General features: G+C 41.3%; 1 protein-coding gene across 1 annotated transcript; it reads right to left on the bottom strand.

Moving 5' to 3' along the window:
* Window positions 1-1097: 1097 nt before the first annotated feature.
* Window positions 1098-2417, bottom strand: LOC142628916 (uncharacterized). Its single transcript, XM_075802942.1, has one exon. The coding sequence runs from the start codon at window positions 2415-2417 to the stop codon at window positions 1098-1100; it is 1320 nt and encodes a 439-aa protein (XP_075659057.1).
* Between the last annotated feature and the right edge of the window lie 14833 nt (window positions 2418-17250).

The raw sequence follows: 17250 nt of genomic DNA, 5'->3' as shown, positions 1-17250 counted from the left end.
TTCAGCAATATACAAAGAGATCCATTGCAAACTGCCAGAGTCAATGCAAAAGAGTGCTCTGTTTTTTATGTTTCCAACTTCAAAGCAGATAAAAAGATTGATTAAATTAAAGCAAACAGATGGACATGGTAAAGAATAAAAGTTAGGTTAGTTTTTTTTTTTTTTGATAAGTAATAAAGAATTTCATTGAAATAAAGAAGAGAGAGTCACCCAAGTCCACAGAAAGTATACAAGGGAGAACAATTTAAAGACGAACATTACAAAAATTAAGAAAATCCAAAATAGAAAGAAAAGGATGGCTTCTCCACATAGAGAACCAATCTAGTAAGGTTCGAAAAAAAAAGATACTTAAAGATCAGGCATGGAATTCTCGATGTTTTCAAAACATCTATTATTTCTCTCCTTCCATTAAATTCAACACATAATTGAATTAAATTTAATTGTAATTAAAAAAGATAACACCATATACAACCATGTCTTCGAATTTTGAACATAAACCTCCCCATGATGCAAAACAGCAACTGCTGCCCACCAATACTAACATAGTAAATCAACAAGTTCTGCCATTTTGACAAGTCATATAATCAGATTTGCCATTTTGAATCCTTTCATGAAAAGGATTCAAACATCCAACTAGATGTGCAAGCAGAAAGAGTCAAGACTAAATGAAACCCTCTTTAAACCACCAGGCCACATTAAATTTTTATGTCAGCATCATCAGCCACACAAACATGATTAAAGTTACTTGGTATGATGAATAGAGATTTCAAATAACACAAAAGAGCTTGGTGATACAAAAATTAGTGATACTAAAGAAACTTTTACCCAAAAAGGCTTATGCATCACAACCACAATGAATATCAGAAACACAGGCATATTTGCTACAAAAGAAAAATTCATCAATAACTTGAATCAAACTAACAGAAAAACACATCTGTATTTTGAACAAAGAGAATCAGCCAAACAAACTTGAAAGTGGAAAAAACCCAACAATAGCAACGTTTTTTTTTTTCCCTTTCACCAGCTTCCAAAATCAGAACATAAATTCCTAATTCTTTACAATAAGCCTAAATATTGAACAAATGTTGCACACCTCACTATCTCTTTTCGGACTTCTTTTTATCAGGCGATTTTTCCAGCCCATCTACCATAGTCCCAGTAGCACCCCTCTTCTTCATCTTTCTCAACTTGTCACACATGAAAGCCTTCTCCAACTGCCCAACTCTCTGCGACAGCGAGCTCAACATTTTTGTCTGCGTCTCGTTCCTCTGAAAGAGTTCGATCATCAAACCCATCATTTTCTCATTGTCCTCCATTATCTTCTCCAAAAGCTCCCTGCTCCTCTTGCTATCCTCTCTCTCTCCAAAACAACAATCTTCTTTCTCATTCCCTTCTTTCCTCTCAGTCTCAACAATCTCCATCCCTTCCTCCTCCTCCTCCTCCTCCTCTTTCTTCATCGAATTTTCCTCAACCAAACTCTCTGGATTCCCAGTCGACCCTGACTCGCTCTGAGTCTCAACAGCCTGGTTCAAAGTCTCATTAGGCTCGCTTAAATTTCTCATAGACTCAGCAACTTGAATCTTCTCAGACTCATCAAAATCATCACAATTCGAAGGCAAATTGCAATTACCAACTATATCAGTAGCAGATTTTAGAGTCTCAATAGGCTCACTCAATTTACTCATAGGCTCAGCAACTTGAATCTTCTCGGACTCATCACAATCAACATGATTTTCCGACTCTAAACCATCACAACTCGCAGGCAAATTACAATCACAAACTAAATCAGCAGCAGATTTTAGAGTCTCTTTAGGCTCACTCAAATTACTCGTAGACTCAGCAACTTGTATTTTCTCATACTCATCACAATTCGCAGACAAATTGCAATTATCGCCAGAAATTTCAACCTCAGACTCAGAGACTTTACCTTCCTTTTCCCCTATTTCGGAGGAATTGGAAGCTTCATCAACCTCACCTCCTAGGGTTAGGGTTTGTCCATCAGCAACAACGGAGTCCAAAAACTCCTGCAACGCGATCGCCCTCTTGATCACACTCTTCTGGCAATCCCTAACCCCCGAATCGACGCCTCTCACCGAATCCAACCTGAAGAGCAAGCTCATCGGCGTCTTGTTCACCCTCAGCCTCTCCTTCGGGTCCTTCTTCATCGATTCTAGCGCCTCCTCCCTTGAGATCTGCCTCTCCACCTCATCTACTTCTCTCCTGAATGCCGCGATCTTCTTCACGCTCTTCCTCACCAGAAACCCTCGGAACACCTTCTGGATCTTCAACGCCGACGAGTTGGACTCCGATCCGCCCCGCCCCGACCCGACGAATTGGACCGGGATCGACACTACTTTCCGAGACGACGGCGTCGGTTTCGTGTTCCAACGGCGGCTTGCGAAGAACGGAATGTCCATTATCCTCAATATATAAGTAGAAAGTGCTTTTCTGTGATTTTTGTGTGTGTGTGTGTGTGTTTGCTTCGTGTGCTTTTGAAAGTGTTTTGGTGAGAAACGAAATGGATTTTGGGGAGTTTATATAAGAGCTAGCTTGTGATTACCTGAGAGTTCGAGAAGTTTCTACATTTTTCAGGAGAGGGATTTTTTTTTTAATTATTTTGAAGAGAAGGGGATTTTATATAGTGGCTGAGTTCTAGAAAATCGTCGAATCTTCTTGACATTCTTAGCACGCACGGGTGATTTGGAGTTGATACCGTGTTGCGCCACTACATCATGCTGCCTCTTTTGTCACTGCTGATGATAACGATTAATTTCGTAAATCCAAAAAATATTAAGGGTCCATTTACGCTCGTTTGTTTTAACGTAAAATATTTGCAAAGGTAAAATGTTTTACATGCAAAATATTTTATTGAACATATTTTCATTTTACCGTGTTTGGATTGCATTCTTGAAAATACAAAAAAAAAAAAGAGTACATTTCAGCAAAATGAAGGAATTTTACGATCTCACAACCACCACCTAGTCTGGCAAAAACCAACTCACTGCCACTCCACCAACCACCCAAACCACCATCGAATCCACACAAGCTCTTCGTTTATCAATTCCCAACTCACCCATTCACTTTCAGGTACACCCAATAAATTGATTGTTAGGCATTGTGATTTTACACCCCATATAGAGCACTACAAAGTAATTGACAATACCAATAATTCATTCGAACAATTTCAATAATTTGACTTCCCACTAAGGAGCTATGCTATCCATCAATTTAAGTTAATTGGTTGTGCCAATGGCTTATTCTGCCTTTTAAAAAAAGATTGTTTTGTACTATGGAACCCCTCTATATGAAAATCTTTTACCTATCATGAGCCTTCCATTAAGGCCACCCAACAACTCAGCCATCAATGGACCCACAAACCATTCCAGCCACCCATCGTAACTCAAAAACCCAGCCACCCACCAAAACCATAAACTAGCCAAAAAGCCGAAATCAATAAACCCATGAAGTGGTAAAAAAAAAAAAAAAACCAGATCTGAGAACCAGTGGGTGAGTTGACGAAGGTGGAGGTAGATCCGGTATGATGTAGGATAAAACAATCGGTGGAGTTAGAACCGGTGTATGGTCGGACCAAAAACAGAATCGGTGGATTTGAGTGGTTGAACCAAGAATCGGTGGGTGGAGGTGTAGAGCCGACGATGGCAGAGGTGGAGTAGGTGATGAGACCCGTCGAAGACGAGTGGTGCCGATGAACCTGAGAGTAACTTGGTGGCTCTAGTTTGTGGGGAGGGAGAACTTGAAAATGAGAAGGGAGAAAGCGTGAAAGGGACTGACGTATTAGAGAGAGTCAGAGTATCAGGGTGAGAGCTTGAGATCAAATGTAAAATATTTTACCAAAATTTTAAGCGTAAAATATTTTACATAAATTTACTTAGTTGATTTAGTTGACTGAAAATATTTTACTGTTGATTAAATATTTTACTGCAAAACAAACACGGTAAAATGGGAAAATATTTTTCTGAAAATATTTTATGCCAAAACAAACTGAGTGTTAGTACATGTGTTTAAAAATTGAAAATTGTTGTTTAAAAATATTTGTGAAAATATGTGTAGGTGAAAAAGTGTGTGAAATTACGTGTAATGTTATTTAAAAACTGAAAATGATTGTTTGAAAATACAAACCAAACACCCCCTAAGTTGACGTGCTCTAAAATTGACAAGATGCGTTTGCTTAGAGAATTTTTTTTTTCCGAAAATATTAATAATTTGAATCTATTATAATTTAAGATTACTATATTTTTTAATTATAAAAATACTCAGGGGTGTGATGAAAAATTATTTCACCTACAAATGCATAATACTCATCAAAAGACAAACTGTTAGTAGCCGTGATAAAGAAATATTTTGTTTTTGTAAATAGAGTTTCTTCTTCTTGGATTTTGATGATTGTGTTTTGTATTAGATTCCAATGGCAACACAACCTCACTTACAACCTATTCATAAAAATTAAATTAAAAAAGAAGGAAAGAAACCCATAATTAAATACTTCAATCACTATTGTAAATTTCACAAAAAGAAAGACAAAACTTCATTCCTTTTGTAGAACACAGTTTTGGCAATAGAGAGAAATGAGGGTGAGATCAAATGGAGAGACAATATAAAAAAACTGTGCAGAAAAACTAATGTGTGAGATTTTTTAAATAGAGATAGTCTATGCTAATTTTTAGTAAAAAGATGTGTCAAATGTGTATGAGGTATAATTTTCTTTTTATTTGATAAATACACACACACACATATATAGGGGAAAGGAGATGAGATATAATTTTCTTTTTAAAAATTGTGTGAGATATATATAAATTAGAGATAATGAGTTCAAAAGAAGTTGTGGTTAGAGTGTTATTATTGGTGGTGCTAAAGGCTAAATTGCTATTTTTAGCACCACAAATTACAAAATTGGACCTGCATCGATGGAGTCATAGCTAAAATTTGTAGCTCTCGAGTTACAGTACACATCCATTTATGGTTGTGCACTGTAGCTCAAATGTTAAACCCAAAATAATAATTTTTATTCTCCCTTTGATTAAATTAAAGTTGATGAAGCGAAGAAAATCAGTAGGCTGGATGTTTCGGATTTGAAAGGACTGCTTGCTCTTTCGATAGCCTGGAAAAGAAAGAAAAGCGATCAAAGGTGACCGGGGTTGCTGGCCAAGAACCCTCCGATGAAAAAGTTAGTTTTCTCTCAATATTTTCAGAGTTCCAATTTTTTATGAAATATAAAGCGTACCTTCTTTTGGTCTGAAAGGGCGTTTATATACTGTCCTAAAGACAGTTATCAAACTTGTAACCTCACCTGGATTTGAGGAGGTGTGAGGGTTCAAGAATCACCCCTTCAACTGTTTAGGAGTTACATTTTTCCTCACAAAACGGTCACTGGAAGTTATGCGTGTGATTCGTAGTTGTTATATTCACTTTGGAAATTTTCTCAAGTGTTAAGGGCTCGTCCAGGGAACCTCGTCCAGGGAACCTACAGCCAGGTGCATCTTGCTCCCAACATAAGGCCGTTCCTTTTTGGACGATCTTTCAGGACAAGGTTGATGGTTCACTTGGATGACATGGCATTGAGTTATATAATCGTCCACGCAAAGCCCCGTCTATGCACTTTACTGCATGGACGGGCTTATTCAGGACAAGGTTCTTGCAACCTTTTTCTACTTGGCTTTTCCACGGACGACCTCTATGGACGAAGCTGGAGTTGTATTTTTATACCCCATCAAAAGTGTTATTCTCCCAAAACATTTTCTCTCTCTCTCTCTCTCTCTCTCTCTCTCTCTAAGTAAATCGTCGCTATCGTGCCGCTGATGGGTCGTCATCATGCTGTTAATGGATCGCCGTCGTGCCACTGGATGGATCACAGCCGTGTCACTGGGTAGATTTCCACTATGCCTCCCCTCTTTGGGTGGATCGTGGGCGTGGATTGCTAGATTTTAGGGTGGGTTCAGGTGTGGATGAGTTTGTAGTTGGCTTGTGTTGGCTTTCGATGGTTTGGATTGGTGGTTAGTGGCGGTGTGGTGATTGGGAAAGAACATGGGTTTTGAGGTTAGCGGTGGTGTGGCAATTGGGTTAGCGGCAATGAGTTTTTATATTTATTTTGACGAATGCATTTTGATTTTGAGGTTAATGGATTTTGTTTTTGATTTTTTTTTTCTAGTTAATGGGTTTTATGGTAGATCGTGGCTGGGTTTATGGTAGTGGAACGGTGGTTGATGGTGGCTGAGTTTGTGATGGTGAATCATGGATCATGGATGGTGGTAGATTGGTGGTTGATGGTTGCTGGGTTTGTGGTGGTGGATCTTGGCTAGTGGCAGATTGATGGTGGGTTTTGTCGTGGGTTGGTTGTGAGTTGGTGGTTGGGTTAGGTTGAGTTTGACATAGCAGTGAGTGGTGGTGATGGTGGTGGTGCCATGAGAGGCTGTGGGTTGAAGAGAGGAAGAGAGGATGCAGATAGAGAGATATAGATGAAGAGAAAGAAAAAAAAAGGTGTTTGTGGATATATATATATATATATATATATAATTTTATTGTATTGAATATATAATTTTATTGTGTTGTTTATATTATTTTATTATGTTGAAAGCTAAAATAAAAGCTAAGATGTTTGGTGTTTTGTAGAGTGACGCGCTAAAATAGATAAAGTAGTTTTTTGTGATACCAAATTGCTAAATTTATGGCTCTACCAATGTGGATGCTCTTAGTGGGCTATTATTTATACATGAGGTTTTTTTAAAGAAAAAATAAAAATCGTAATTAGAGTTTAGGAGAAGTTGTGGTTGGGCTATTAGAATCCTCTACTAAACAAATTGTAAATAAAATAAAATAAAATAAAGTTGTGAGTATTTTAAATTTTAAATTTTGAAGAGGTATGCTAAATTTTAGGAATATGGGGTGAATGTGTGATTTGATTTTTTTTACTTAGATAAGTGAGAAATGTTGGTGGATAATTGAATATTCTTTTAATGAGATAATTGGATAATCTCATTAAAATTAAAAATAAAAATTACAAGAGATGAAGGGATACAGATAATAATTCAAAAAAAAGGGATAAGGATAAGGTTTTTCTCCCATAAAAAAAAAGTAAATTTAAAAATTAAAAAAAAAACCAACTTAACCTAAAGGAGAGGTAGAAAAAAAAAAAGAAGAAAAGGAGATCTTGCAAAATAGATTTATATATATATATATATATATATATATTTTGAGGGGATATAGATAATAATTCAAAAAAAGTGAGGGATAAGGATAAGCGTTTTTTTCAAAAAAAAAAAAGTAAGGGTTTTGTTAAAAACGTAAGTGAAGGAGAGGGGAAAAAAAAATAGATCTTGAAAAATAGATTTTTTTTTTTTTGAAAGGAAAAAGAAAAAAACAGCAATGCGGGGTTGTTTAACTTGTTTTTTTTTAAAAAAAAAAAAACAGTAAACGTATAGTTGGTTTAAAGGAAAAAATATTTTATATCAAATAATTCTACATTATCTGTATCAAAATTAAATAAAGAAGAGACATGTGTGCAAAAATAACTACCCACTAACACATGTCTTTTTTATTATTATTATTTTTTTTTATAAAAGATAAAATTTATACTCTAGCATAATCTAAGTGTATATGTGTATAAAGCTCTTTTCTAGAGACTTGAACCCCGACTCTTACTTCCCACACTCCACAAACATTTATACTTGTGGAGTGAGTTAGTTATTTTTTACTGACATGTCTCACATTTATTAGATTTTGATACCGCTAACATGGTATCATTTGATACCAAATACCTTTTTGCTTTGAAGAAGTAAGTTAGTGGGAGAGTGATCCTATTTTGTAAGAAATGTTTTAGGTGAGAGTTAGAAATATATTTTTACAGTGTTATCCTTAAGTTTTGCCTCTACATAAACTTAAGGTGTAGGAGTATATTGGAACAAAAAAAAAAAAAAATCTAATCCAAACAAAAGAAACCCTTTAAATAATTATATAGATTCCAAAATCTAGATCGTTCATGTCCCTGAGGTGTGTTACCAACTTGGCATCATGTGATGCTTGCAAGGGTACCCTACGCTATATTAAATTCGGTTTTAAGTGCGCATTGTTGATGACCACATGTGCTACTACACGAGACTTTTTTTTTTTTCATAAAAAAAATCCAAATCGTTCCCAATGAAAGAAAAATGCAGAACAATATTTTCTATTATAACTTTGTTTTAAGCTAGAGTGGAAATGGTTTTTATTTTTTTATTTTGACTTATAATGAACTTATAATTTAGTTTATTGTGAAATTTTATTTTGTACGTAGAAGAAATCATTTTTGGCTTTTGAGAATTTGATAATTATATTAAAGTAAGGACGGAACCAGAATTTGAACTCAAGGGGGGCCAAGGTTCTTTGTTTGAGAATTTTCAAATTTTGGGATATCAACGTTAGAGGTTGCCAACTTTATGTCATCAATATATGTTTATGACTTATTTGTATTCTTTTTCTAATGAAATAAAAGAATCAAACATTATAGTTGATAATCTACGAAGCAAATGAAAGTTATAGGAGTATCAATTATATGGATTTATAGTCAAGAGTTTTGTATCTTAATTGACATGTTTTCAATGTCCAAAAAAGAAAGATAGCATAAGATGTGAGATCTTTTCTTTTTGAAAATTGCAATTTGAAGAAATAGTTGTGGGGAGTAAAAAGATCCTGATGGGAATGTGTGCCCTTTGGGCCATGCTAAGGAGGGCCGACCTGCTCTTGGGTTTAGAACTTGTTAGTACTACGGGGCGGCCCATACGCCGAGGATCCGAGGATCCAGTCGAGGGTGAACTTCCCCTCGGACGGACACCGGAGAACCCGAGACTTCATGGTAAAGGTTAGGGAATGACACGGTCAAGACCAATGGTTAAAAGGGGAGAACCCTTGAATGTCCTAGAAGCACCGATGTCAGAGAAATACCAAAGATAAAGGCTGCCACCTCCACATTAAAGACCCTGCACCTACCACCCTGGCCGCATTAATGGGGAAGTGACACCTAAACAGTGGACGAGAAACTTCTGGTTACTATTCAAAGGCATTGAGAAAAGAAATATCTAGGCTAAGGGGAAGTTGGGGCAACACGTGTATAAAGTATCACAAAGAGGAGTATTTAAGGAGGGACTGAGAACAGGAAAGGGGGGCTCCCTTTTTTGGTAATCTAAAAAAAAAGAAAAAGAAGAAAGAGAAAGAGATAATATAAGAACAGCTCTTGGCTTACGTCCGAGGGGGTTGATTTACAATATTCCTTGTTGTTTTCAAGTGTTAGCAATCTTTGACTTGTCATTTAATCCTTAGACACTTCTAACCTGGGTTTCAAGTCCACACTCTACAAATTCATATTGTTTAAGGCTCATTGGGCCTGAGCCCGTAACTGTTTTTGGGGCCAGGCGCAATTGTGCACCTACAATTTGGCGCCGTCTGTGGGAAATCTAGTCTAGAAGAGGTAGGGATATTATGGCAGGCTTAGGCTCTTACCATGCAGAGTCACAGGGATCACAACCGGAGGACCATTTCGAGCGTCTTGAATATCGAAGGGATCGTGAGGGAAGCATCCACACAGAGTACCCGGGCGTCAGCCATACTCATGGTGGGGGTAGCACCACTCACGAGGAGGGTTCTAAATCCATACAGAAGAAAATTAATCATTTGAAGAGGAAGCTACGCCGTGCTAAACGCAGGTTTTCACCGTCCTCGTCTAACCCTTCCTCTGAGGAGGATAGGGGAGATGGCTACAGCTCGAGGTCGCGCTCCCCCACCAGTGCAACGTCCTCCGGTGAGGAGGACGACCAGCCAACTCGCAGACGTAAGAAGCTTCATTCTAGGGGCTTAGGCAACGACGCTATGAGTAGGGCGTTGCACCAACTCTCCAAGTCTCCATTCACACGGAGGATTGAAAAAGGAAGGCTTCCCAGGAGGTTTACCCAGCCTACCTTTACCATCTACAATGGCCGGACTGATCCGGTGGAGCACGTGAGTCACTTCAACCAGAGGATGGCAGTGCACTCTCACAACGAGACTCTGATGTGTAAAGTTTTCCCCTCCAGCTTGGGACCTGTGGCTATGAGATGGTTTAACGGTCTCAAATCGGGGTCTGTAGGCTCATTTGGGGAGTTAACTAGGGCATTCGCTTCGCGGTTTATTACGTGTAGCAGAGTCCCTCGGCCATTGGACTCGCTGCTATCCATGGCCATGAAGGAAGGGGAGACGCTGAAAGCATACTCCGACCGATACTGGGAAATGTTTAATGAAATAGATGGTGATTTTGATGAGGTGGCGCTTAATACCTTTAAGGTAGGTCTTCCTACTGACCACGACCTAAGAAAGTCTTTGACAAAAAAGCCCGTCCGCAGCGTACGCCACCTTATGGATCGTATTGATGAGTACAAAAGGGTAGAGGAAGACCAGCAGCAGGGGAAGGGAAAGGAGAAGGTTATCCCGCAGGAGAGAAGGGATTTCAGGTCGGACAGATATCGCAACAACAAGCCGAGGAGGGATTACTTCGGGCGAATCCGGCTCGGCAAAGACTCGGCGCTCAAATCCTGTCTTTTGAGAACCAGTGCATCAGTTACTAGAGAAAGTTCGTAAAGAGCCCTTCTTCAGGTGGCCCAGCAAGATGGCAGGGGACCCTGCGAAAAGAAATCAAAATTTCTTTTGTCAGTACCATTAGGATGTGGGCCACACTACCGAGAATTGTCGGACCCTCTGGAACCATTTGGAGCAGCTTGTCAGTGAGGGAAAGGCGGCACTGTGCCACCCTAGCGGGCGGGCGGTCAACTGTTTCAAACAACAGAGGAACAATTCATCTCGGCCGCATTAGGAACAATTAATGTTATCTTCGCCGCATCCGGTAGGCAACTCGAGGTCCCAGCTGTAAGTGATGGTGGTTTCCCATCCTCAGCTGAGGATGTGGGTAGTAGGCCGAAGAGGTTGAAGGGCACTTTGCTGTCCTAGGTTTCTCCGAGGAGGATAAGGTAGGGACTATCAGCCCCCATGACGATGCTCTTGTGGTCACTCGGGATAGGGAACTATGATGTGAGAAGGGTGATGATAGACCAGGGCAGCGGTGCAAATATCATGTACCCTGATCTATTCAAGGGGTTAAGGTTGAAGTTGGAAGATCTTACTCCTTATGATTCGCCGCTCATAAGTTTTGAAGGGAGAGTCGTTGTGCCGAAGGGACAGATTCGTTTGCCCGTTCAATCCGGCTCAGAAACGGTTGAGGTGGACTTTATTGTGGTTGACGCGTACTCTCCATATACAGCCATCCTTGCCAGGCCATGGCTGCACGCTCTTGGAGCTGTCTCCTCTACCTTGCATGTTAAGGTTAAATTTCCCTCGGGGGAATGTGTTGAAGAGGTCCTCGGCAGCCAATCCGTGGCCAGGCAATGCATATCGGCTGCTGTCCTGCATCAGACGGAAGCCGAATCTTCGGCTCTGATCACTAAGGGCTTATAGCAATTAATTGCTCCCGGTTCATCTGGGATGGCGACAGGAGAGGAGACACATTGTGAGGAGTTAGAGAAGTTTCCAGTAGCCGATAACCCAGAGAGATTCTTCCAAGTCGGTGTACTTTTGCCACACCAAGAGAAGATGGAATTGTTAGAATTCTTGAAGGACAATGTTGATGTTTTTGCGTGGGATCCTTATGAAGCTCCAGGCGTTGATCCGAGCTTCATTTGTCATCACGTAAATGTCAACCCAGCTATCGCTCCGAGAAGGCAGCCACCTCGGCGATCTTCTAGAGAACATTCCGAGGCTGTGAAGGAAGAGGTTATTAAACTCAAAAGGGCGGGGGCTATCAAAGAAGTTTTCTACCCCGAATGGTTGGCTCATACTGTTGTTGTTAAAAATAAAAATGGAATGTGGAGGGTTTGTGTGGACTTCACTGATCTAAACAAGGCATGTCCTAAAGATTCGTTCCCAATGCCACGTATTGATCAACTGGTGGATGCCACTGTCGGACATCCTCGGATGAGTTTTTTGGACGCCTTCCAGGGTTACCACCAGATTCCCTTGGCGTTAGAGGATCAGGAGAAGACTGCCTTCATTACACCGACGGGGAATTATCATTATAAGGTCATGCCATTCGGCTTGAAGAATGCTGGGGCTACCTATCAAAGGATGATGACCAGAATGTTCGAACAGCAAATGGGGAAAACCATTGAGGTATATGTTGACGATATGGTGGTGAAAAGCAAAACAATACCCTCACACGTGAAAGATTTGGCCGACACTTTTCAGATACTGAGAAAGTACAAGTTGCGCCTCAACGCCTCAAAGTGCTCTTTCGGCGTGGGGTCTGGAAAGTTCTTGGGTTACATGATTACTCATAGAGGCATAGAGGTAAATCCGGTGCAGGTCAAGGCTATTCAGGACTTGCAGCCTCCTCGGAACCCAAAAGAGATTCAAAAGTTAACGGGAATGTTTGCCGCCTTGAGTAGGTTCATATCTCGGTCAGCTGACCGGTGTCGTCCTTTCTTCCAACTGTTGAATAAGTGGAAAGGATTTCAATGGACCGAGGACTGCGAATTAGCTTTTCAACAGCTCAAGCAATATCTTTCTCGGCCACCCATTCTGTCTCGTCCGGAGGCACATGAGATTTTGTTTGCCTATCTGGCAGTGGCCGTCCACGCGGTCAGCCTGGTCCTGATAAGAGATGATAACGGAGTGCAAAGACCGGTATACTACGTTAGTAAGTCTTTAGGGGATGCCGAGGTGCGTTATCAACCCTTGGAGAGAGCACTCCTGGCCGTGGTTCATGCCACGCGAAAGCTTCCCCATTATTTTCAGTCTCACACAGTAGTTGTTCTGACTCTGCCCCTCAAGGCAGTGCTGCGTAGCGCCGACTACTCAGGAAGGATAGCAAAGTGGGGGACCATCCTGGGGGCTTTTGATGTTAAGTACAAGCCTCGCACCTCAGTGAAGGGTCAGGTCTTCGCTGACTTGGTAGCAGAGTTTACTGAACCATTGCTAGAAGAAACTCTAAAAGAAGCACACATGGATGGAAAATCAGTTGGAGTGATCACGGCCGCAGTGCCCTCGGCCTGGAAAGTGTATGTAGATGGGGCTGCTAATCAGAGGGGGTCTGGTATTGAACTTGTTCTAATGTCCCCTGAAGGAATTGTCTTTGAAAAATCTTTAAGATTGGCCTTCTCGGCTACTAACAATGAGGCCGAGTATGAAGCAGTCTTGGTAGGCATGCAGATGGTACGTAAGATGGGTGGAAAGGAAGTCCATGTCTTCTCGGACTCTCAGAACTGGGTGGTCGGCCAGGTCATGGGGACCATGGAGGCTAGAGACCACGAGAATGCGGGAATATTTGGGCCCCGGATCAAGCGCTAGCAACTTTGAATTTGACTCATTCGCCTTAACTCATATCTCTCGGAGCGGAAACACCCATGCAGACTCCTTAGCTACGCTGGCAACTACCTCGGCTCAAGGTTTACCTAGGGTCATCCTCGTTGAGGATTTACTAGAACCCTCTGTTGTCATTGCCAACGAGCCTTGCATCCATCTAATAAGGCCTGGACCTAGTTGGATTGACCCGGTCATATCTTTTCTTAGGAATGATGTCCTTCCCGAGGACAAATCGAAGCGGATAAGATACGCGAAAGGCGCGCATTCCTCGGTTGTCAGAGGACCGAAGCTGTACAAACGATCCTTTTCGGGACCGTACTTGTTGTGTGTACACCCCGACTCAATGGAAGGGCTTTTGGAAGAACGCTAGTGAAGGGATTTGTGGCAGCCACACGGGGGAAGATCCTTAGCCCAGAGCTCGACTTAGGGTTATTGGTGGCCCAATATGCAAATGGAGGCTCAAGACTATGCCGGGGAAATGCGTAGGTGTCGAGGTTCGCCCCTAATATTCATTAACGGAGGAGTTCTTAACCCCTTTCCGGTCCTTGGCCTCTTCGCAGTGGGGACTAGACATAGTTGGGCCATTTCCGAGGGCAACAGGTAACAAAAGATGGCTTCTCGTGGGAACAGACTATTTCACTAAATGGGTTGAGGCCGAGCCCTTAGCAAATATTAGAGATGTTGACTCCAAGAAGTTTGTCTGGAAAAACATCGTCACCAGATTCGGAATACCACACACACTCATCTCAGACAATGGTGTTCAGTTCGATAGTAAGGCTTTTAGGAAGTATTGTGGTGACATGGGTATCATAAATAGATATTCCACCCCAGTTTATCCTTAAGGAAATGGACAGGCCGAGGCCGTTAACAAGGTCATTGTCAGTGGGCTGAAGAAAAGGTTGGATGATGCGAAAGGCAGATGGGTAGAAGAGCTCCCTCACGTTCTGTGGACGTATCGGACCACACCGCGCAGGTCCACTGGAGAAACGCCATTCTCTATGACTTATGGAGCCGAGGCGGTGATACCTCTGGAATCTGGTTTTCCTACCCTAAAGACAAGTTCTTTTAGCCCGGAGAACAACGATGGACTCTTGGAGAAAGGTCTTGATTTACTTGAGGAACGACCGGGCGAGCTATGGTTCAAATGGCTTACTATCAACGAAGCTAAAACGAGGATATGAGGCCCACGTGAATCTAAGGACACTTGCACCTCGGGTGATCTTGTGCTAAGAAAAGTTGTTGGCACCTCTAAAAACCCGGCTTAGGGTAAGCTAGGGGAACCCGCTCGGGAAGGCCCTTATCGCATTGTTTCAGTAGTAGCATAGGGTCATATCGGCTAGCTGACCTAGACGAAAGAATTGTACCACGCCCATGGAATGTAAATAATCTTAGAAGGTATTATTATTAATAAAATTCTCTTTTGTCAGTTAACATTTCGAAGTTATAAGTACCTCTGATGCATGCAGTTACTACCATTCTAAAGAATCAAACAGAAACTTGGTTAAGTGTAGTCCTCAGACCACAAACCTTGTGGAAATTGATATCTTCTCATTTGTTAAACAGAACCTTAGTTATGCCGGGTCCTCAGACCTCCTACTTTGGGAAAATTAACATATGAAATTACTGTTCTAAAGAATCAAACAGAAACTTGGTTAAGTGTAGTCCTCGGACCACAAACCTTGTGGAAATTGATATTTTCTCATTTGTTAAACAGAACCTTAGTTATGCCGGATCCTCAGACCTCCTACTTTGGGAAAATTAACATTTGAAATTACTGTTCTAAAGAATCAAACAGAAACTTGGTTAAGTGTAGTCCTCGGACCACAAACGTTGTGGAAATTGATATCTTCTCATTTGTTAAACAGAACCTTAGTTATGCCGGGTCCTCAGGCCTCCTACTTTAGGAAAATTAACATTTGAAATTACTGTTCTAAAGAATCAAACAGAAACTTGGTTAAGTGTAGTCCTCGGACCACAAACCTTGTGGAAATTGATATCTTCTCATTTGTTAAACAGAACCTTTGTTATGCGTTGTCCTCGGACCTCCTACTTTGGGAAAATTAACATTTGAAATTACTGTTCTAAAGAATCAAACAGAAACTTGGTTAAGTGTAGTCCTCGGACCACAAACCTTGTGGAAATTGATATCTTCTCATTTGTTAAACAGAACCTTAGTTATGCCGGGTCCTCAGACCTCCTACTTTGGGAAAATTAACATTTGAAATTACTGATCTAAATAATTAAACAGCAACTTGGTTAAGTCTTGTTCTCGGACCGCAAACTTGATTAAAGTTAATTCCTCATTGCGCCTAGAAATTAGTACCTTACTGTTTGTTAGATCGGATTTTAATGTTCTATATCTCTAAGTGTTAAGCAAATTTAAGTAAGGAATGGTCCTCGGATCTTACATCCTACTAAAAACAATGCTACACATTATAAGGTTTTAATCGTTATATGAGGTCTTTCTTTTTTAACCAAGGCATTGTTTAAACATATTAGCCATATCACTTTTTATTAAGTTTTTAATAACACGCGAATGATTGCGTGGAGATTATGATTGTGTAATACTTGGAGTTAGATTTGTTTGTTTTGTCCCTTTTTAACCATGTGCTAATGGCAATCTTTATGATCAATATAACAAGAATAAAGTAAAATGGATGCGACATAAATGAGAATCAAACGAAATAGTCCTTCATTAATCACTTAAATGTACATTACATATTTAATCCAGATGTAGAAAAAGAAAAGTCCTAAAGCTAGGTCCTAAGCTTTTGAAGGGGGCTCTTTAGAGAGGTCCGGTGGCCTGGTCTTCCTCAACTCCAGCTCAAAGGGAGTCAGGACTTGCTTTCCTTTGTCTGCTGTCTTAGTTGGGAGGACGTTGGGTTCCACTTTTTGGCTCAAGTCCTTCTCGGCATCCCCGCCTCCTTCCTTCTCTTTGTTGGAACCTGAAGGTTCTGTAGGATCTGGAATTAGCTCTAGGACCATCGGAGGCAGGGCAGGGAGAATTGACTCAGGGGTAGGAGTAGCAGCAGGAGCCTCCTCAATATCCTGTATCTCTAGGGGAAGCCAAACGTTCTCGGACTTCCTCAGATCCGAGGATGGAGGAACTCCAGCCACGTTTAGGGCTTCCCCCCAGACTTTCTGACAGTACTCCCGGCACAAAGCCGCGAAGGCCTCTGTCAGCTGCTCCTCGGTGGTTGCTACCCCTTCCTCGTAGTTCGTCTGCTTGGCAGCCTGTAAGGAGCGTTGGAATGAGCTGGCTTCTTCCTTCATCAGCGCAAGTTCCTTTTCCAAATTCGAGCGTTCCCTTTGTGCTCGGGAGAGCTCATCATCTTTTTCGCGAAGGAGCTTGCGTGCCCCTTCTATCCGGGTCTTCATGGTCTTCGATTGGCCTCGGCCCCATTCTTCTCTCTCTTTAGGTCGGCCACCTCCGAGGTAAGCTTCTCGTTCTCGGCAAGGCTGTGCCCAAGGACTTCTCGAGTCTCCAACACGACTTCAAGCTCGGTTCGGCCTTCTTCCGAGTCTCTTCTATAAATTTCTCGGCTACGAAGACTTCTTGAATGGCCTGCAGTAAAGTGCGAGGAAGTCAGATATAGCAAGGCGCTTATGAATGATTGAATATTGTTAAAAGTGGAAACTTCCTAAAAAGGAGTAAACTTACCGGCGCTAAGTCTCTTTTTAAAGAGAGGAATAGTTGTGGGCGGCTCATTTTTTCCAAGGTTTCCATGTCCTTGGGCAGCAAAAAGAGGCGCTCCAACACTTCGCCAAGTGGTGAGCATGGCCTTGTTGAACCGCCCTTATATCGGATTGGCAGGAGATGGGTGCGCCGTCCAGTCTTAAGTCGGGGACCGGGTGGTCGGTGCTCGGCGCACTTCGGCC

The sequence above is a fragment of the Castanea sativa genome, chromosome 3, assembly GCF_040712315.1.
Source record: "Castanea sativa cultivar Marrone di Chiusa Pesio chromosome 3, ASM4071231v1".
Classification (NCBI taxonomy): Eukaryota; Viridiplantae; Streptophyta; class Magnoliopsida; order Fagales; family Fagaceae; genus Castanea; species Castanea sativa.
This window is presented reverse-complemented; position numbering and strand designations above follow the sequence as displayed.